Raw genomic sequence first — 20,984 nt, forward strand, 5'->3', positions numbered from 1 at the left:
ACAATACCTAACACAATGCCTACACATCACTTCATTCAGGTGGACTCAAGGTAGTATTTAGCACACAGCAATTTGTTTTTCAGAACTTTAGAATTTTTTTTTCCGAATATTTTATCTGAGATTGGTTGCATCCAGAGATGTGGAACCCACAGATTCAAAAAGCCATTTGTGTGTGTGTATACATACAGTGTGTGTATGCTGTGTTCTGGTAGGGGAAAGAGGTCATGAAGAATTGACTCAAGTTTACTGAGTGAAGAAACACACAAATTTTATTTAGAAAATGAATGACCATGTTTGCAACAAACTCCCAAAATATCCACCGTAAGATGGCCATAATATTCTGATGATGAAGGAGCACACACGTACAAAATTTATTGGATTACTGCAATTCTCAGAGGCACAAAACCTGACATGGTGTGATGCAGTATATAATCAGTCGTAGGGGGCGGGAGGAAAGAACATTAAGTCCTTAAGAAGGCTTAGGAAGACAAACACTAGATCTTTTTGTTTTTCTACCTTCCTTTGGACAGTGTTACATTTCACTTTCTTCTTTGCAAAATGGTTCCAAATTCATTAGCTCAGGATGTATTTAAGATAATAACTTAAAACAATAGTTGTTTATACTCTATGCGTATCATGCATGTTCTACTGGTTCAAGGACAAAATTAAAACAAGATTTTCTCTGTAAAGCAAATATATTTATTATGCACTTTCATATACATAGGGATTTTTTTGAGTAATATCATACAAGGGATAAAATAAAACTTTTACAATGTGAAATTCAATGTACACTTTAGGCTATTTACATACCCCAAACCAAAGGAAAAATAAAAAGAAAGCATTTGTTTGCAACTACATTTGCTGAGAAGTGTAAATGGAGGACATTAAGCAAAACAAATATTTGCATAGCCAAAACAATATTGAGAAAAGTATTTACTTCTTTTTTTAAGTATCAAACTATTTTTTGGTGAGAATTCCAGTGAGGGTGAGGGTGAAGACAAAGAACAAAAAATATTCGCTGTACTTCGCAGTACGCACTGATTTCAGGTCATTTTTCCTTCCAAAACCTTTCTTAGAAACATTCAGATTTTTATTTCATTACTGTATTTTTATCACTTTCCTTATTATAAACTCATGATATTTAGGGAATAGACACAGACGGAATGTTATAAAAATGTTATAAGCACATGCCATCCTAGTTGTGTAGTGGCAACAGCTGATTTATAAAATTTAAAGATTCTAATTTCAAAAATATCTATTAAGGAGTTTTATATTTGGAGGACAATTTTTACTTTTTAATAGAGCAGAAGCCATTTTCATTTATAGTATTAAATCCCCCACAGAAACAAATAAGCAAAGCAGGGCATCTCCAGCACCCATCCTATCATCCTTACCCTAACTCAAAGTCATTTATGTTCTATTCTAAAACATAATTTATATAAAAACATCCCGAGGAATACTTACTTTTGAAAATTGTATTTTTCCAATAGATTCTCTTCCTACCAACTGCTTCAAGTGTATATAGTATGGATATGAAAACATTTAGCTCTTTGAAAAACATAAATCCCTTATGCAATGTCATATCTTTGCCCTTTGGACACAAGGTGCAATTTTGTAAAAACAATAAAATTAAATAAATACAATTTCAATAATTCAAAGTTAATAGAAAAACTGGCAGCTTTCAGGGTTCTCTTTCTAAAGAAAAATACATGTAATAGAAATTAGAGCTTCATCCTCTACAGTAATGTAAATGTACTGTATTTATGAGTAAAGTTGGTTCTAATAATAGTATGTGTTCATATTTATTAATAGACTCATTAACACTTTTAAGGCTACTTTGCAAGAGTCCTATTAAGTGTATTTAATAAATGTCCCATAGGGACAAGAATTCAATACTTGAAACATTCACATTTGAGTTATTAATATTGCCGTGTCACCTTAATATCAATTGAACTTATCATCTTATCTTGTAGTCCTCACTATGACTCATAGACGACAGACAAAATGAGTTTTGCTGACTTTAAAAAATAAAAGCAAGAAAAGCCTTACAATAATATTCAAGTGAAACATTTATCATAATAACACATTTCTATTTCCACGAACAGTGTATCACATGTGTCCTTCATATATGAAGATGATATTACTGACCTTTGTTACTAGGACATATTCTAAAGATTTTGTTCTAGAAGTAGCAATGGTTTTGTGCTGAATCTCCACATTCTCTTTCCTCATTCCTCCTTATCAACAGTACATGAAAAGAACAGAATTTCTGGGTTCTGTAAGATTAACAGGCCCATTCTAAGATCAAATTCACAACCTTGGCTTCTGAACTGTTATGACTACTTTTCCAGACATATAAACGACCCATCTAAGCTATAGCTCCACTGATTTAAGAGTAAGGAGACTAAGGCTGTGGGTCACATGCTCATTTGAACCTATTTTACTTTCCTTGTCATGAATTTCTCTCTTAACCCTGGCATCCAGCCCTCCTGCATGCAAATGTACAAAGAAGAAAACAGGAAAGAGTATGAGGATAGAAAAGTGCAAATCCATCACTATTAAGTCACAATAAAAAGTACACGTGCTATGATTGACAGGTGAGCGGTGTCATCTGTGAAGGACAGCACATTTTATATTCATCAAGAATACTCATTCATCCAACCAAACCATTAAAATTAATCCAATTGGTTTTGAGTGGGGCTATTTTGGTCATGCAGCAATTTACAAAATAGAAACAGCTGAGAGAGAAGCCAGCAAAATTAATTTATTTAGCCAGGAGGAAGACGTCAGTTTTGTCAATGAATTATTCAGGGATCAAAAATCTACCCTTAGATAGATAGGTGCATTTCTCTCTGCACACACATGCGACTGAGGCATGGCTTTGTCCCTGAGAATTTTCATGCCTCAGGAATGATAGTCTGTCTTCTTAGAGGTGGAATGACAAAGTGAATGGAAGGTGAAATTGTATCCCAGTGGATGAAATAGGACTTTGTTCTGCCTACAGACTGGTTGGTGGTTTGTTCTGACACGTTTAGCCACAGATGAGAAGAATTCTACTGGGAAAATCCAGATTTAAACTACTTAACAGCTCCCTAAACTACTATAAAATATTTTTTTAATCTGCCAAGAAATCATTTTTTCATTTCAATGTGATATTTATATAGAAACTAATTTTTATCCAATGCTGAAGGTGTAGTGAACATAGAACAGTTGCAAGATTTGTTTTATTGAGTAACATTTTTAAAGATACAAGAAACAGGCCATACACTACAATGCAATGTGACTAAAACAGTATGTTTAAGTTTCTTTTGCCACAAAAACAAAAACAAAAAAAATAAATACAAGGAACATTGCCTTTTCATATATATTTGATCATGGCACATGCACATTTTTAAATCAAATCTTAACTTAAAATACTCAATTTTTCTTTTCAGCTTTTATCAGGGAACTGCAGTATGTATCTGCATTTTAAAAAAGTGCTTATTCCTGTGTAGTGAATACAAAGCACACAAAATGAAATTTTTTAAGCACAGAGGGTTACATTGAGAAGGCAGCCTTACTATTTAGGCACATTACAGTAATTAAGGTAACTGTACTGCAGAGATCACATTCTTCATTTTTTTTTTTTCAGCAAATCAACAGGCATGTTTTCATCCAGTAGCTGAAGAACCACTCCATCACAATGTCTTCTGTTTCACAGAATAGGAAACTAATGTAAAAGTTAAAAAAAAAAATTAATTTCTACATTGTATTACAGAGCTACATATCATTTTAAAACTTGATATAATACATTTACCTCTGTTTATCTTTATCTATATATTTACCATGCAAAGGGCACAGTAGACTTAACTATTATTTAACTTATAAGGCACTTTTTAAATTCCACAAAATGTTTACCTTAATTCGGGTGTTTCATTTTTAATATGTATTTATACTTTGCCTTTACAACAGATATCATGAAAGTTGAAACGATGCACCATCAGAACTAATTATTTTAAAAACGAATTGCATTTGGGGACTGAATTAACTACTTTATTCAAATTATTTTTGAATGACATTTGACTCGTCACCCCTAGATTCACACTGAAGGCTGTTTATTATTAGAAGATACAGGGAATTTATCTTTAATAGTATTTCACCTACTATATTCCTAAAATATATTTACAAAGACAGAAGCAGCGAAAAGGAAAGACTATAATTTTGTTAGAGGAAGAAAAATCATTAAGCAAAGTGGGATAAATATAGCTGCAGTGTAAGCTAGGAAAGATCCCTAATAAAATCTTCAGATTTATCTCCAACATAGGAAATGTGCTTCTGAAAAAGCATCTAAAATATAAAACTTTCATATCTATTTTCCTACTAACGTCCCCTGTATTATGAACGAAGCATCCTTTGTCATGGGGAGGAAAAAAAATATTTTTATTTAATAAATATGACTATTTTATCTAGGTATAAAGTTCCTTAAATACCAATATTGCAAAAACATCCATTTACCATTCTTCACATCTATGCCTTATGTGTGAAAACATTACTTGGAAGATTATCAAGAGATCATAAAAAATACCTTCTACTCAGTTTTTTACTTCTTTCTGGGTGAAAATGAATGAAATTAATATTTACTATCTACTAAGTGCTACAGACATCGTTGTACTCAAACCAAAAAGATGAGTGTGAAACAGCCCCTCCCTCTGCCACCATCAAAATTCTTTTAAAAGGAGGAAATAAATGAATAGGAAAGAATTCTTAATCTGGGATCTGTAAGTAGTATATTCATTCATTCATTCGTTTGTTCACTTATTCAACTAATTTTTACTGGGAAACTACCATAGGTCCAAGTACTATTCAAAGTACATGAAATACGGTAGTGAACAGATAAAAATCCCTAACCTCACACAGGTTGTATTTTTAGTACAGAGGAGAAAAATAAATATAATAAACAAAACATCTCAAGTAATTTAAATAGTAAGTGCTTTGGATAACATAATGCAGGAAAGGGGGAAAGGACTGCTACAGGCAGGAGAATTCTGATGTAAAGGGGTGATGAGGAAGGTCTGGCCCAGATGACATCCGAGTAGAGATTAACTGAGGGAACTGGCCTTGTGATCGGGGAAAAGAGCATTCCAAGTAGAGGGAACTATAGTTTTGTTTTTTACTCTTTATGTTGACAAAATTTTACCTTCTATAATGGTGTTTCCTTTTTATAGTTGAAGCCAGGGTCAGAACCTTCAATCTGAAGCTTCAGAGCTTGTTTAAGGCTTAATTCTGTCTCTGAGGAAGGGTATCCCTCCAACACTTCCTGATGCCCTCTATCTTGCATTGTTCGTGGGACTGAAACCCTACCAAGAAAAACCTGGTTGCTCTGAAGATGGTAATTTGGATTTGTCATTATTCCATTTCTCTTCTTTTGTTCCCCACTTTGTTGGTGAATAAGAAACTGCTGTTGAGATCGACCAATTTCCTGCTGAGCTGACGGTATCGTAATTTTGCACTGAGATTCTGCTGGCATTTGTTTAGGTGGTGCAGCAGTCCCGGATTTGGCTATAGGTCCTCTTTTATCAAATTGAGTCATTTCATATTCTAAAACCTTTGGCTGTGAAGAATTACTTTGTTTCGCTTTTTTCCCAGCTGATCCAGACTTGGCAGAATTTTCTGATTTCCCCCCTTTATTTGCTTTAGTTGACTTCAAACTGGGCTTTACTTGACTCCACTCAAATTCACTACTCGGTGAATTATGACTCTGTCCTAAGGACTGTGTTGTGGAAGATGGGGAAACAATTGACTGTCGACTTCTACTGCGTGGCAATGAATGCTGCTGAATTTGTTCTGTAAATGACAAGTTATGAAAGCTATCAATTGGCACTGTTTGAGCTGTTGCTGTAGATGAAGTAGTTCTCAAAGATGAATTTTTTGAGCTTTTTAGGGAATTATTTGACAGTGATGACTTCTGCCGGTCAACTGTAGAATCTGGAGATTCTGAAGGAGAACTAAATGCATGAGCTGGCCCATTAGGTAAACCACGTAATGAAGGCTGCATATCCCCTCCACCAGTACTACCAGAGCTATTTGATTTAATTGTTAATGACTGCATTTTTGAAGACACTGACTGCAGAGGTTTTTGCTCCATTGTGTGAACAGGTGATGGGGAACAGCCATTCAAACTAGATGCACCGTATTTTTCTAATAATTTAATTATTTGAGAATGTCCATTTTTGGCTGCAACACGCATAGCAGTGCGTCCAAATTGATCAGCATGGTTTGGATCAGCACCATGCTCTAATAAGACCTGCACAACATCAATGTGCCCTTCCTGGGCTGCAATACAGAGTGCAGTTGCACCTTGGTTACATGTATGGTCAACTATAGCACCATGCTCAATTAGAAGCTGAACCACTTTTACGTGGCCCTGCCAGGCTGCAGACTGCAAAGCAGAACGCTTTTCATTGTCTGCAGCATTGACATCAGCATGGTATGCTATCAGAACCTGCACCATTTCCATATGGCCTTGCCAGCAAGAGACATGAAGTGCTGTCCTTCCTTCAGCATCACTTGCTTCTACGTTTGCACCATTTTCTAAAAAATATTCGGCCATTGTAAGTTGATTTTCTAAGGCCAAGATATAAAGTGTGGGCCTGCCATCGGCATCTTTGCAGTTAACATCAGCTCCATGGCTAAAAAGCAATTCAACAATGTCCCTGTGCCCTTCTAATGCAGCAACTCGCAGTGCGTTTCTTCCATCATAACCTCTTTGATCAATGTTAGATTTGTTTTCCAATAATACTTGAACACAATCATAATGACCCTCTTGTGAAGCTAATATGAAAGGGATTCGTCCATCATTGTCAATCTCATTTGTTCTAGCACCTTGTTCAATAAGTGCTTCACATATTAATCTGTGCCCTTCGAAAGCTGCCATGTGCAAAGGTGTCCATCCAGCATCATCTCTGTGATTTTCATCTAACCCTCTATCCAGTAGAGTACGTACCACCTCAACATTTCCTTGTGCTGAAGCTATACTGAGGACTGTCCTACCTTCACTATCAATACTATCCACAGCTGCACCCCAAAACAAAAGCGTATTTACAACTGATGCATGACCCATAGAAGCTGCTGCTAAGAGGGGTGTACGACCATTGTTATCTGTGTGATCTACATCTGCTCCCCCTTCTAGAAGTAAGTCAACCACATCAACATGTCCTTCATAGGCAGCTACCAGCAGTGGAGTCATGCCATCTTTATCACAATGATCTACTTCAGCACCTCGATCGATTAAAAGGCTAACAACTGACGCGTGTCCTTTACTTGCAGGCACACAAAGTGCAGCTACAGAGAGTGCAGTCCTGCCATCAACGTCCTCATGATTTACTTCTGCTCCATGGTCCAGGAGGTGTTCCACAATCTCCCTGTGCCCCATGTATGCTGCTGCTATCAAAGCAGTTCTACCTTCATTATCAGCTTTGTTCACTTCAGCACCATGTTGTAGCAAATTCAGTACAATATCCTCATGTCCTCCCCATGCTGCTGCTCTCAAAGCTGTTCGGCTATCAGCATCTGCACAATCCACTTTTACGCCAGCATAAAGTAATGCAGAAACTACCTCAGTATGGCCACCCCAAGCAGCAGATCTTAATGCTGTCCAACCATCTTGATCAGTATGATTAATATTTGCTCCACACCCAATCAAACAATTAACCACCTTAGTATGCCCTTGTCTAGCCGCTAGGGTGAGTGGTGTATGTCCATGAGCATCTTCTATCTCTAAATTTGCTCCCCTAGAGACAAGTAAATTGACTACATCAAGACTGCCACTATATGCGGCATTAGCCAATAATGTTCTCCCATTTGAATCACACTGATTTACTGAAGCTCCATTATCTAATAATGTCCGAATAGAATCCTCTCTTTCTAAGGCTTGTCGAACTATGCATGATGTGCGATCGTCTTCACTGTTGACATGAGCTCCAGCTTTAACCAACAGCTGCAGTACTTCTTGTTCCTTGGGTATTAAAGTAGAAAGGGAATCTCTAACAGGTGTACCGTTCCATATCATCCACAGAGCTAACTCCGCTGTCTCTAATTGTAAGTTTGAGTTAATTAAGTGCAAGGCAAATTCTTGTGCTTCCAGTGGTGTTAAATTCTTGGCTTGACAGGTATAACTCATGGCCAACATTCTGTGTCCTTCTGCTGCATTACATAAATACTTCTGAGTACAGTGTTTCACATCCAGAAGCCACTCTGCAAAACTATAGTGAAACAGTATTTTTGTATTTCCTAGTCCATCAACAAGAAGTTTGGAGAGGACATCTAACTTGCGTTGAAAATCTTCCAAAGTTAACGACATGTTTTTGGTCCATACTGCATGATATAATTCCGTTATGGTCAAAGGTCGGCAGGCTGCAAGAATCACATTCAAAATAGGCTGAACCTTTGCAAATTGTTTTCTTACAAAAAGTCTTTGGCATAGCCAGAGATATAAGCCATTTAGAGTTCCTGGGATGTCACGAATTTCTCTTAACATAATAAAATTTTCTACAACTCCATCTAAAACTCGTTCTAGGTAAAGAAAGCATCCGCTGCTTTTAATGTGCAGTTGATTTAACATCTCTGCAGTTTCTTTTGTGAGGTGTTGTCGCAAAGCTTCTTCTTGATCTAAACGATGAAGAATGTACTGCTGAACATCCTTGACAATATACGCCTTCCGAAGGTCATCTAAACTTATTTTTCGAAAACCTAAAGAAAAGATAAAAAAGTAGATGTCATCAGTTGAAAAGGATTATAGAAGTTACCATATCCTCAAAGATAATGTCTTCAACATATAATAAACTAACAAATAAATCAATTAATAAATTAATACTAATAAGCAGATCAATTAATACCTATTAGTATGTAAACAGTTTTCTTTTCTTTCTGTAAAAGCACACTGATGGCAGAAAAATTTCATTTTCCTACCTACAAATCAAACTACTTATTCCTTTAGTAGCTTGGTGCCTCTCTCAACTCCATTGTAATAGATACTAATTAAGACGCAGACAGTCTTACATAACCATAAAAGTACCCAGTTAACATTATCTGAACTCCCAAGTGATTAGGAAAAAAAGTTGCAGGGGATATAACAAGTAAAGTTTCTTTTCACGAAATCTTTTCCATATAAATAATTTATATTTTGACTTATACACTTGAATGTACACTAGCCTTAATTATGTAACTGAGTATTTACATCCAATTAGAATATCTAGTTATTGCCTTTAAACTACATTACTGTACATTTTATCAAATTAAAATAACTAAATCTCAGACCATCAATAAATAGCTTGAACCAATTAAGATCTAACTTTTTGGCCAAATTATGGTAGAAAAACTTCAGCACTGCAAAATAAATAATAAAACTTAAACCAACCTAAAAATATGCTAGCTATAGCTATTTTAAACTCATTTAAATTCTTTAAAGGAAGCCATAATTTCACTGTCTAAAAGGAGATGACATTATGATGTACAGATATGAATTTATTAGATAATTGTGTATTCATCTTACAGAACAAAAAACTGCTGAGTGAATGAACTCACCAAGTCTCTAACATGACCAGATTTGCATTTTGAAGGAATATTCTAACATCTAAAGAAGAACTGGAGCAAGTCAAGACTAAAGGAAAAACCTTTTTTAAAGAGGTGGTGATAAACTCTAGATGAAAATCACTATGAGTCTGAACACACATGGTGGTGGCAGCAGTTGTAGCAGCAGCAGCAAAAATAACATGATGGACTTGGGAATTTTTAATCAGAGCTAGATTCTATAGTATTTGGTGAATGTGGAGAATTAAAGAGAGATGGAGGAGTTGAAGCTGACATTAACTTGTGGTTCTGCCAACAGGAGTGAAAAAGAGACCACTGAAGGACAAATAATAGGTCTGGAGAAAAAGTTGATGAATTCAATTTTGAAATACTAAGCTTTAAGTATGTAGATAAAATGGACAGTTATTGAAAAAAACAACCTACCAAGAATGAAATATGAATAACAAAGTTGTCCTAATATAGCCTTTTGTATATAGATTTATATAGCCCTAAATCTATATAAAAAAGCATCTAATTTTACATATATATGTATACATGCACAATTGATTATTAAATCCTTAAAAGAAATAATTTCAAAAGATAAATTTCAATTATGAAAAAGTCACTCCTCACCAAAGGAGGGTTTAAAACATACCTAGAAATTTACAGCAATCTACATTTACCAATGATGTGAGATGATTTGCCTCCAAATCTTTTTCTGTGTGTCCATTTGTTTCTGGCTTTATCAATTCACTTAAAAATTTAAGTTAGATAAGGGAAATACCTAGTACATTGCTAATAAAATAAGTTACTTAAGAAATAATATTATCTTACATTATATAGTGTTTTAAAGTTTCTGAAGTTATGTAATACTTTACATTACTTTAATGTAATACTTTATATTACATTACTTATTTACATGAAAGATCATATAAAACATGAATAAATATCTAAAATTTAAAACTAATTAACTAAGATGTCATGATAGGAACTTGAGATTATTAAGACAGAAACTCCACAGTAACAGGAATGGTTCTACAGAAAAGAATAAAAGAGAGCAACCTTTACTGAGAGTCAACTATTTCTAATGCGGCACTTTAAGTACTCATTATATAAACTTCCTTGTCTGTTAAGCCTGTGAGATAAATATTTCTATTTAAAAAAAATGAGGAACCTAAAGCTCAGAAAGGCTAAATAAATTGCTCACAGTAACACAGCTAGAAAGTGATAAATCAGAATTTTGATTGCTTTGTTTGACTTCAAGTTTGCTCTTTTCATTAAGATAGGAACAAGAATAGAAAGCCGTGAAAGAAAACTCAAGTGTTTGATAGGGGAATAAAGAGGAGGGAGTAGGGACATAGGATTAATTATATAAGAAAGTACAGAATTTCATAAAGAAAACTTACAAAGAATTTATAATTTAGAGAATAAATCTCCCCCAATCTAAATACTTAACAATATGAAATTTAGACAGAATAAATTATTATGTTCATTATCAATAATAGTTATCTGTTCATTAAAACAGAATTAAGAATATCTATTAACAACTTAAATATCTTGAGTTAAGGTACTGAAAATAATTACTTTTTAAAATTATAACTTCTGACTAAAACACATGTAATCCTCCTATTATGAACACACACAATATATTGCTATAAAAGCACTTTTAAACATAAGATAGGGTTGAAAAATAATCAAACCTTCTAGGGGAATAAAAACATGACTTACTGAAATGATGGACCACCTACCTCCCTATTGCTTTTCTATTCTTACTTGAATAGAAGTATTTTTCTATTTCATTCCTACTTGAACTTTTCTATTCTTACTTGAAACATTTCTATTATTTTCTATTCTTGCTTCAATTATTTGTCAGGGTATGGCATTATGTAGTACTGGTGAAAACAGAGTGAAAAAGAAGACCTGTGCCAATATTTATAAATTGATGCTTACTGAAATTACTTATTATCATGAAGAACCTGTGAGGATAAGCAATATGAAAATAAAACCTAACAAGAAATTTAAGCAAATGCCAGCATATTAATATACAAATAAAATATGTAGGCATTAAATAGTCATTAAAAAGACAATATAGTGACACTGAAAGGTCTGTCAATGTTAAATTTAAAAAGCAGAAAATCAAATTGATACATAGCGTGATCTCAACTAGGAAGGGAAACATATACAGAATTTAATACAACGTGTTAAGAATGCTTAATTATTATTTTACCTCTGGTGTAATATTTGTGTATGTTGTCATTTAAAATATGTTCTAAATGGAGCCTGCATTACTTTTATAATCAGATAAAATAAATACATAAATAATCTTTAAAAAATATTGGAAGGTTAATTTTTTGTGCACAAAATGTTTTGAAATAGGCTGCTATTTCTTTAAGTCTCATAACAAGGCCTAACAACTATCAGCCTATGATAATACCCCAGTTGTAGTCAAAATTCTGCTTAGTGCCAAAGTGATTTTCACTAGATTAATCTGAAGCCATTAAAGAAAATGCTAATGATCAGTATGGTGAATACATCAGAAACATTATAAAAACTCTCTTTCCAAAGGCTTAATCCTCAGATATGAGTAGATGAAGCCAATTTAGACACAGTAAAGATCTTATGGCTATGATGATAATTTCAAATGCATACAACTTGAAACTCATACATTTCAACTTAAAGCATAAGCAAAAACCAGAAAGATATGTGTAGGACACATAGAAGGAAAACTGGAAAATCTAAGGAGAAACTTGAATAAATGCACAGATATGCTATGTTTATGAGTAGAAAGAAAGCATATTTTAAACAGCAAATTATTTCTTATTTAAATTGCAATTTTATCAAAATCTTAATTTTTTTGGCTTATATTACTGACAGTTATAATTTAAAATATGATATTACAACCTAGAGGAATACAGGTAAAAATATATAATTTAAAATAATAATATTGATGGCAAAGAGGGCTGGGAAGTAATTGCACAAGAAAATTACAAAAATTAAGCCAATATTTTGCAAAATAATGCTGACAGATAGTTTAGAAGAGCAGACGAATAGTTTAGAAATACAGTAATAGCATACAGACGTATCTATATGTACACACACCCAAACTTAATGTATGATGAAAAAAAAATCACCAAGTAATTGTAAAGGAAGTCAATAAATTGCTGAGAAAATTTATGATTTTACAAATTATTTAAGTTAGAGCTTTATTTCATACCTTTTAGTAAAAAATATTCTATATGGGCAAAATCATTAAAGGTAAAGTAAGAATATGGAATAATAAAGGGCATTAGTTTACGTATAATATACTTCAAAATAATCATTACAATTTTAAAAAGCTGAAGAAAACAGTTGCAAGGAATTGAAAAAAATATCAAATAAAAGCCCTGAAAATCAGTAAGAAAATAACTTTGACTTCCCAATAAAAACATAAAGGTCAGATAGCAGAATTTCATGGAAAAAAGGCAAATTGATGAAACAGGCATAAGGGAGAAAGGGTTCAACAGTAAACAAGAAGTACAAATAAAAACGATAGCGTATTTTTCACATATCACATTGACAAATTTAAAAAAGACATAATTCAATACTGGTGCAAGTAAAAAGAAACCACCCAACACTTTCAGGTAGGAATATAATGATATATATCCTTTTGGAAGGTAATTTGACAATATGTATTAATACCTTTAGCAATATCCTTATATTTTTACCTCAAAATTCCACATCTACCATGAACAGAGAGGTGGTCATGTTTATATACAGCCCAACATTTTAAATAATTAATATCTCAAAAAAAAAAAAAAGAAAATTAACTGGAGTTCAAAATATACATACTCTATAATCCAACAATTACAAGTTTATATTTATAATATAAACTTTCAGTACATGTGCACAAGAATACATGAACAAGTATGTTCATGAAGCATTTTTGTAACAGCAAAAAACTGAAAATGATGTAAATGTCCATGAAAAGGATAATGGAAAAATAATAGAAGGTTTACTGATGGGAAGGAGTACTATCTACCAATTAAAACCAATGAAATGGATTTATAATGAATATGGCTCAAAAATAATGTTTGCTAAAAAAAAAAGAGAAATAAGAATAATAGCAACGATATATTTCTGAAGCACTTACTATGTATTAGGCATTGTCCTAAGTGTTTCATATGTAATTTGTCATTTAACCTTACAAAAATCCTATAAGAAAAGTAATATTATAATCCTCATTTCATAGATAACGAAACAGAGGCACAGAGAATATAAATTGTGTAAAGTCACATGGCTAGTGAGTGGTAAAAGCTAAGGTGGTATATGCAGTGTTTCATTTATGTAAACTATAAAACATACATAATATAAAATATGAGCTGAAAGCATATAAAATAAGTTAATAATACTGGTTTTGTCTAATGAGGAAAAGAAAGGAATGGTGACACAGGCCAAAAGGGGCTTCTACTTTACCTACGCCTGACATACTAAGTGCTATATAAGTGTTAGCTATTGTCATTTAAATTACTAAACTTTTACCAACTACATTTTTAACAATAACAACAAAAAAGGATGTCATATGTGAAAACCAAAAGTGCTGCCATTAGTAGCAAGGGAATTGAAGAGGGACAACCTGAAAGAAGGAATAAAGCAGCTTACAGAAAATTATTTTAACAAACTAGTAAGATTTCAACATACTGTAAAATGTATAGAACTACTCAAAAGTTATATGACCAATTAACCATTAACTTAATGTCTCTCCAATTACACTATATATCCTGTGATAGGTCCTTGTTTTACACTCCTTTTTCCCCACAAGACAAAGAAGAGTGTGTTACATAATCTAATAGGAGTAACCACAACTTTATTATGGTAGTAAATACAGAAAAGCAAAAAAAAGTAAGAGAAAAGAAAAAAAAAAAAAAAAAGAAGCTCTGATAGTGTACTTTTATATATTATATAGACTGTAATCTGAAACATCAGAAAAAGGTTTAAACTGATCATGATACAACAGCATAATAAATGCAGCCCCAAGATGTAGAGCAGCAAATAATGGCATGAAATACTCCTAACCTTTACTAAAGAACTTAGGAAAAGAATCTTGAAAAAAAGGTAAAGTTTAAATGATCTTAAAAACATGCTAAGGCTTTTATATATAAATTTCAAACGGCACAGTTGAGAATAGCTGATAGAAGAAGTAAATGCAACATGCAGATCTTCAACTGCATTCCTTTTCCTCTAAGAAACTAGTGCATTAATGAAACACATTTGAGGATGGCAGTATGCTTACCAGTAAACATTTTAGTAACAGCCTTACTCTGCTTTCGGGCAGAACAGAGAAGCAATAGCCATGGTGGAAAGAACTCATGGTGACCAGCTAAAAGTTCTGCAACAGTCCCAGATAAGCTGGTAGACGTTTGTTCACCTTCAGTAATGTTACACCCTTCATCAACAGAATCAACAAGCAGGTATAGGCTTTGCTGGGGAGGCTTCATTCCCAGTAGAGGGAGCAGAACACACCTGTAAAACACATACACATGAGCATTTTGAATGTTAAGTGGCTATAAGATTTATTATTCAACCATTAGAGTATTAATTATAAATTCTTTAAGAATAAAATAAGGTATTAGAAAAAAATATTATACAAGTTTCAATTCCTTACTTTAAGTACAATACTGGTCCCAAACAGTTTGTATTTCCAATTACAGCATTTTGAACAATAAAGAGTGTGTGTGTGTGCGTGTGTGTAATTCAGCATAATTAACAAAGGCATTCAGAACTGAAGAAAACTATATTTCAAAATTCCCTTTCTGATTCTTTTCAGTCAGTGATAAAAAGTGTGATTTCCTTATGACAAAGCTAAAATGTGTTGCAGAGTGGAAAACAAAATAAACTCTGGGGATCACCTTAATAAAAAGAAAAATATCAAGAGTTCTGTAGAATTTAGAAGTATTTTATCACTATTTTTCTCACAAAATTACTGCAGTTTATACAAGGTCATCTTTCACAAATTTTATTTTAAAAGACTACAAACATGAACTATATTCTAGATCCCATTTGACGTATTTTCAAATTGCAAAGTAAATAACAAAGTATTATGCTTTACTCCATTAATTAATGCATTTCCTATGCGTGTAACTTATATTGCAGTTGAATATAATGTTTTCAAAAATACAACGATGCTCATTCATTTTCAACAAATATTTACTTGATGTGTGCTGTGGGGTCAACAAGGTGCTGAGCAGATACAACAGTGAAGAGGAAAGAATCCATCCAGTTATGCACACCAGAAATTCACAAATAATGTTTTCTAAAACTGTTTTCTTAGTCTTTCAATGTAATAGCCACCAATATCTAATTTATCACCATGCAAGAATCAATATTTCTTTTAAAAAAAATCTCAAATATCCAGTATCATTATCACTGTAGGCCAAACTACCTCAATTCATCTCTTCTACCTGGGCTACCCTAACAATCTACACGCCTCCAACAGCTCCCCTCTTGTGAGTTTCTACTGCAGCCAGGCTCACTTCAAATGTTATTCCAGCCAGACTAGCCTTCTTTCAATGACTTCATGAGACACGATTACATGTGGGCCTTTTCATTTGCAGTTTCCTCTGCCTGGCATGCACTTCCTGTCTCTCTTCACATAGTTTATCTTCAATTTTGAGGGTAACCTTCTCAAGGTCAAATCCCTATTACATACTTTCATAATGTCAAATACAGTTCTTTTCCACTCCACTATCAAATTTTCAATTTTATATTTAATTATTTAATGTCTTTTTAAAATTTCTTTTTAGCTGTAAGCATCAAGAGAAGAGAGACTAAATTGGTTTTGCTCATCAGTGTAGCCCCAGAACCTAGCATAGCACCCACAGTAGAACCTACAGACTTGACATTGTTGCAAGCTAGAATGGAAAATCAATGAACTGCAATGCAGTGGTCTCAGTGCTATGAGAAAAAGCAGTAAAACTGCTAACAAGATAAGAATAAATGACTAACTGAAGTGCATTAGGTGGGCAAGGAAGAGAATGTCAGAATAATATTCATATATTAGGTGTTCAAGATGAACTAAGTTTTGAGGAACCAATCACACTGATACAGGAGGGTAGAGGGAAGGTGGGGTAATCCTGGCAAGGAACGTGCTGAATTTGGGAAAACTTACTCTATTGTATCTTACACATATATTTTGTCTATTATGAGCACAAAGATGGCTGATGAAAAATCAGTAACCTAGTCGAATAGTACAATACATATAGAACACAATATACTAGAATAATGTACATAATAAGTACCACTTCAGAAATAGCACACAGGAAGCCATCTTAAGTTACTTTTGATAGGGAAAGTGTGGAGGAGAGGTCGGGGAAATTGGGAATTGAGGTTGGTAAGGTAATGAGTCAGGAGTTGTTTAGTCAGGAGAAACAGCTGGAGGACACAGGAAAGAAAATCTAGTTGAGGCAACAGCACATGCAAAGGCTTAAAGAAGAGAAAAACCAGTGAAGTATGGAAGAAAGAATTATGAGAATCATGAAAATTAGTAAATGCTGGGTATTATAAATTGTGGGCTTTGCCCTAAGGGTATTAAGGAGCCACTGAAATATTCTAAGCAGAAAATTGGTAAGTTTATATTGGAGTTTAGAAAGATAACTCTAGTATATGTGAAGGAAAATCTGATGTAGGTAAGTCCAGAAGGAAAGAGTGACATATGAGGCCAATGCTTAGAACTTAGAAAAAAAAATCTCCACCCAGAACTACCACTATCACCAAGGCCATCACTACCAACTTAAATTCAGTGCTCTATATGCTTTAAGTACTTCACATATCCATTAACTCATCTGATTCTCACATTAATTATTTAAGGTAGGTACTATTATAATACTCATTTCCAGGAGAGGTAATCAAGCCACAAGAGGATCAGTCACTTGTTACTTTATAAGTGATAAGAAAGGGATTCAAGTCCAAGGTCTGGTTTCAAAACCTACGACCATCCATCCTGGTTTGTCTGGGACATTCCCAGTTTCAAGCACTGTCTCAGGACCCAGCCCCGCCTCTTCCCAATCTTCTCCCCTAGTCCTGGGCACATCATAGTGGGGGTCACCCTAGTCTCCACTCTTACCCACTATGGTCCACTGACTAGCCATAACCTATGGTGAGAAAGTAAATTATACATTAGTAGCAGTGGGGATAGCAAAAAGTAGATTTGAAAGAAATTTGGTGAGTAATAAGTGATTATCTCCTTTCTTTTGCCTATTCCAGGATATCTGCTCTTCTTTACCTAGTTTCTTATAGTGGAAATTGAAGTCATTTTTCATACTTACTTTCTCCTCTAATATAATCCTTTAACGCTGTTAATTTCCCTCTAAGCATTTTCAGTATCATCCACTTAAAAATAATTTCCCTTTGATTTCTTCTTTAAAACATTCATTATTTAGAAGTAAGCTATATAGCTTTCAAATAATTGAGAATGTCCCAGTTATTTTTATCTGTATTATCACAGTTTAATACAATTGTATCAGATAACATGTTTCGCATAACTTCCATAGCTTCAAATTTATTGTGACTTATTTTATGGCCCACAGTATATCTATCCTAGCAAATGCTGTGTATGCACTTAAAAAGAATGTATACACTGTTGTTGCTGGGCAGACTGTTCTGCAATTGACAATTAGGTTCATTTGGTAACAGTATTGTCCAAGTGTCCTATGTACTTACTGAGTTTTGGTTTATTTACTCTATCAATTGTTAAAAAGAGAGAGTTAAAATATTTGAATATAAATGTCTGCTTCTTAAAATAGTGTTAGTTTTGCTTCCTATATTTTGAAGCTCTGTTACAAGGTATACAAATGATATGATTGTTATATCCTCTTAAGAAACTGGCCCCTGTATCATTAGGAAATGACTCTCTTTATACCTGGTAATATTCTTTTCTCCAAAATCTACTTTGATATTAACATAGGCACACCATCTTTCTTTTAATTAGGGTTAGCATGGTATATACTTTTCTATTCTTTTATATTTAAGCTATTTGCCTCTTTATATGTGAAGTGTAATTGTTATAGGCAACATATAATTAAATCTTGTATTTTTACCCAAATTCTATCATTTAATTAAGATATTTATCATTTACACTTAATGTAGTTGCTGATAGAGTACGGTTTAAATTTATCATGTTTTTGCCCACATTATTTTGTAATGTACACATATGTCAGTAGGATATATTACTAGGAATAGAATTGTCAGATTAAGAGGCACCTTCATGTATATTTTGATAGATACTGCCAAAGTGATGCTCCCCTTATAAATTATATACACACACACACACACATATATTATATATACACATACGTAATGTGTATATATACTCATATATGTAATGTGTGTACATATTTATCATGCACATATATGTAATGTATATATTTATACACACATAGGCAACAGCTGTGTAACACTAGGTATTTTCCTAGCCCCTCCATAATAGTGATTAATGTTATTTACTTTTTCTATAGCTAGGTGAAAAATGGCATCCTCATTATAGTGAAAAAAACTATATTATATATATATATTATTATATACTATATATTATAATATATAATGGTTGTACATATTTTGGGGGCACATGTGATATTTTGATACCTACATGCAATGTGTAATAAATCAGGGTAATCGTGGTACCCATTACCTCAAACATTTATATTTTCTGTGTATTAAGAACATTACAATTCTTCTTTTCTAGCTATTTTGAAATGTAATAAATTATTAACTTTCTCTATTGTATTATTGAATATTGGAACATATCCCTTCTATTTATGTACCCCTTTATGTTTTTAATTTATAATTCCTTACCATAAGGGCAATCATATTCACATGTGCCTAGGAATCATATTTCTTTTTCTTTAAATTGTGTTTTCATACACTTTACCCATTTCCTCAAAGACTGCTAATTTTTCTCTTATTGGCACTCTTTAAGTGTTAAGAAATTGAGATAGTGCCACTCTACTCCAGCCTGGGTGAGAGTGAGATTCCGCCTCAAAAAAAAAGAAAAAAAGGAATTGTCTGTTGTATGTAATACAATTTTTTTCCACCATTTGTCATTTTTCTTTTGACTTTTTGAAAGGTTTTTCTTGGACATGTACAATTTCTTTTTTCTTTTTACTTTTATATAGATAACACATCAGTCTTTACTGTTTTCCGTTTATAGCTTCTAAGTTTTATGTCACATTTCTGAGGGGATTCCCCAGTTCAGTGATAATAAGAAAAGATTTTTGCTATGTTCCATCTCATTCTGTTGTTTCACCAACTCTTTTCCAAGCACTTACATCCCTGCTTCATGCAACTGTTTAACTCACGCAATCACTCATTGTTTTCATTTAAGGCAATATATTTGGTCACAGATTCCTTTTGTTCGATGGAAACATTTTTTATGGTGTTTCTTGTGCTCTGTTTTTCACATTCCTTCCCCATTTGTTCTTGAGATGTATTTTATGTATCCTGTGATAGCTCTTTTTGAGTAAATTCTTTCTGGATCAGCAATTACAAGTTGGGTGTATACAGTGTCCAGGCTGGCAAGAAGTCTCCTTACGCATCAGAGTTATAGGTATAAACAATTTATTTGAGCTTGGACTTCTCCCCAGTCAATTAAGATCAAAAGCTGTAGGGATGTACACAACCCGCAGAGTTTACTATACCCAATACCTTTTACTACACCAAATACTACACTCAATACCTTCCTCCTGCACATACATAGCTCATCTGTGTGACTCCTTCTGCCTGCCCTCTTCATTCTTTCTATATGCTTATCTGGGTCCAGGAAACTTCTAGCATAAGTCTATACCTTACCTCCCTGGGATCAAATGAGAGCTTTTGTCCTCTTGATATTCATCAGAATATGCACTTATTTCAACGAATAATGGTCTGCCAGCTTTGCATCTCAATTTGATATTCACTTTCACATTATATTGAGGTTTGGGATTATAGGTCTCTCATAGTTTCAAAACACATAGAGTTTTTCATTCACTTTCTTGCCTCGAAGCTATTTCCCAGTACTATTTTTTTTTTTTTTTTGAGACGGAGTCTTGCTCTGTCGCCCAGGCTGGAGTGCAGTGGCCAGATCTCGGCTCACTGCAAGCTCCGCCTCCCGGGTTCACGCCATTCTCCTGCCTCAGCCTCCCGAGTAGCTGGGACTACAGGCACCCGCCACCTCGCCCGGCTAGTTTTTTGTAATATTTAGTAGAGACGGGGTTTCACTGTGTTAGCCAGGATGGTCTCGATCTCCTGACCTCGTGATCCACCCGTCTCCGCCTCCCAAAGTGCTGGGATTACAGGCTTGAGCCACCGCGCCCGGCCTTCCCAGTACTATTTAAAATGGTCTTCGTCATGTTAAAAGCAGATAGGATTCATTCCTAAGTCCTCCTTTTTGTTTTAGCACGCTGTCTTCCTTTCTGTTTTAACACCAAGCT

General features: G+C 33.8%; 1 protein-coding gene across 1 annotated transcript in view; it reads right to left on the bottom strand.

The window, feature by feature from the left end:
• Positions 1-242: 242 nt before the first annotated feature.
• The window catches only part of ANKRD50 (ankyrin repeat domain containing 50), a 46,025-nt gene continuing 25,283 nt past the window's right edge, over positions 243-20,984 (bottom strand). The window contains exons 3-5 of the mRNA XM_007999748.3: positions 14,816-15,045; positions 5,177-8,727; positions 243-3,709 (exon numbers count right to left, since the gene is read on the bottom strand). Of these exons, the coding sequence (XP_007997939.1) occupies positions 5,180-8,727; positions 14,816-15,045 (3,778 nt within the window). The 3' untranslated portion in view covers positions 243-3,709; positions 5,177-5,179. The remainder of the gene's footprint in view (positions 3,710-5,176; positions 8,728-14,815; positions 15,046-20,984) is intronic.

Source organism: Chlorocebus sabaeus, chromosome 7 (assembly GCF_047675955.1).
Source record: "Chlorocebus sabaeus isolate Y175 chromosome 7, mChlSab1.0.hap1, whole genome shotgun sequence".
Taxonomy (NCBI): Eukaryota; Metazoa; Chordata; class Mammalia; order Primates; family Cercopithecidae; genus Chlorocebus; species Chlorocebus sabaeus.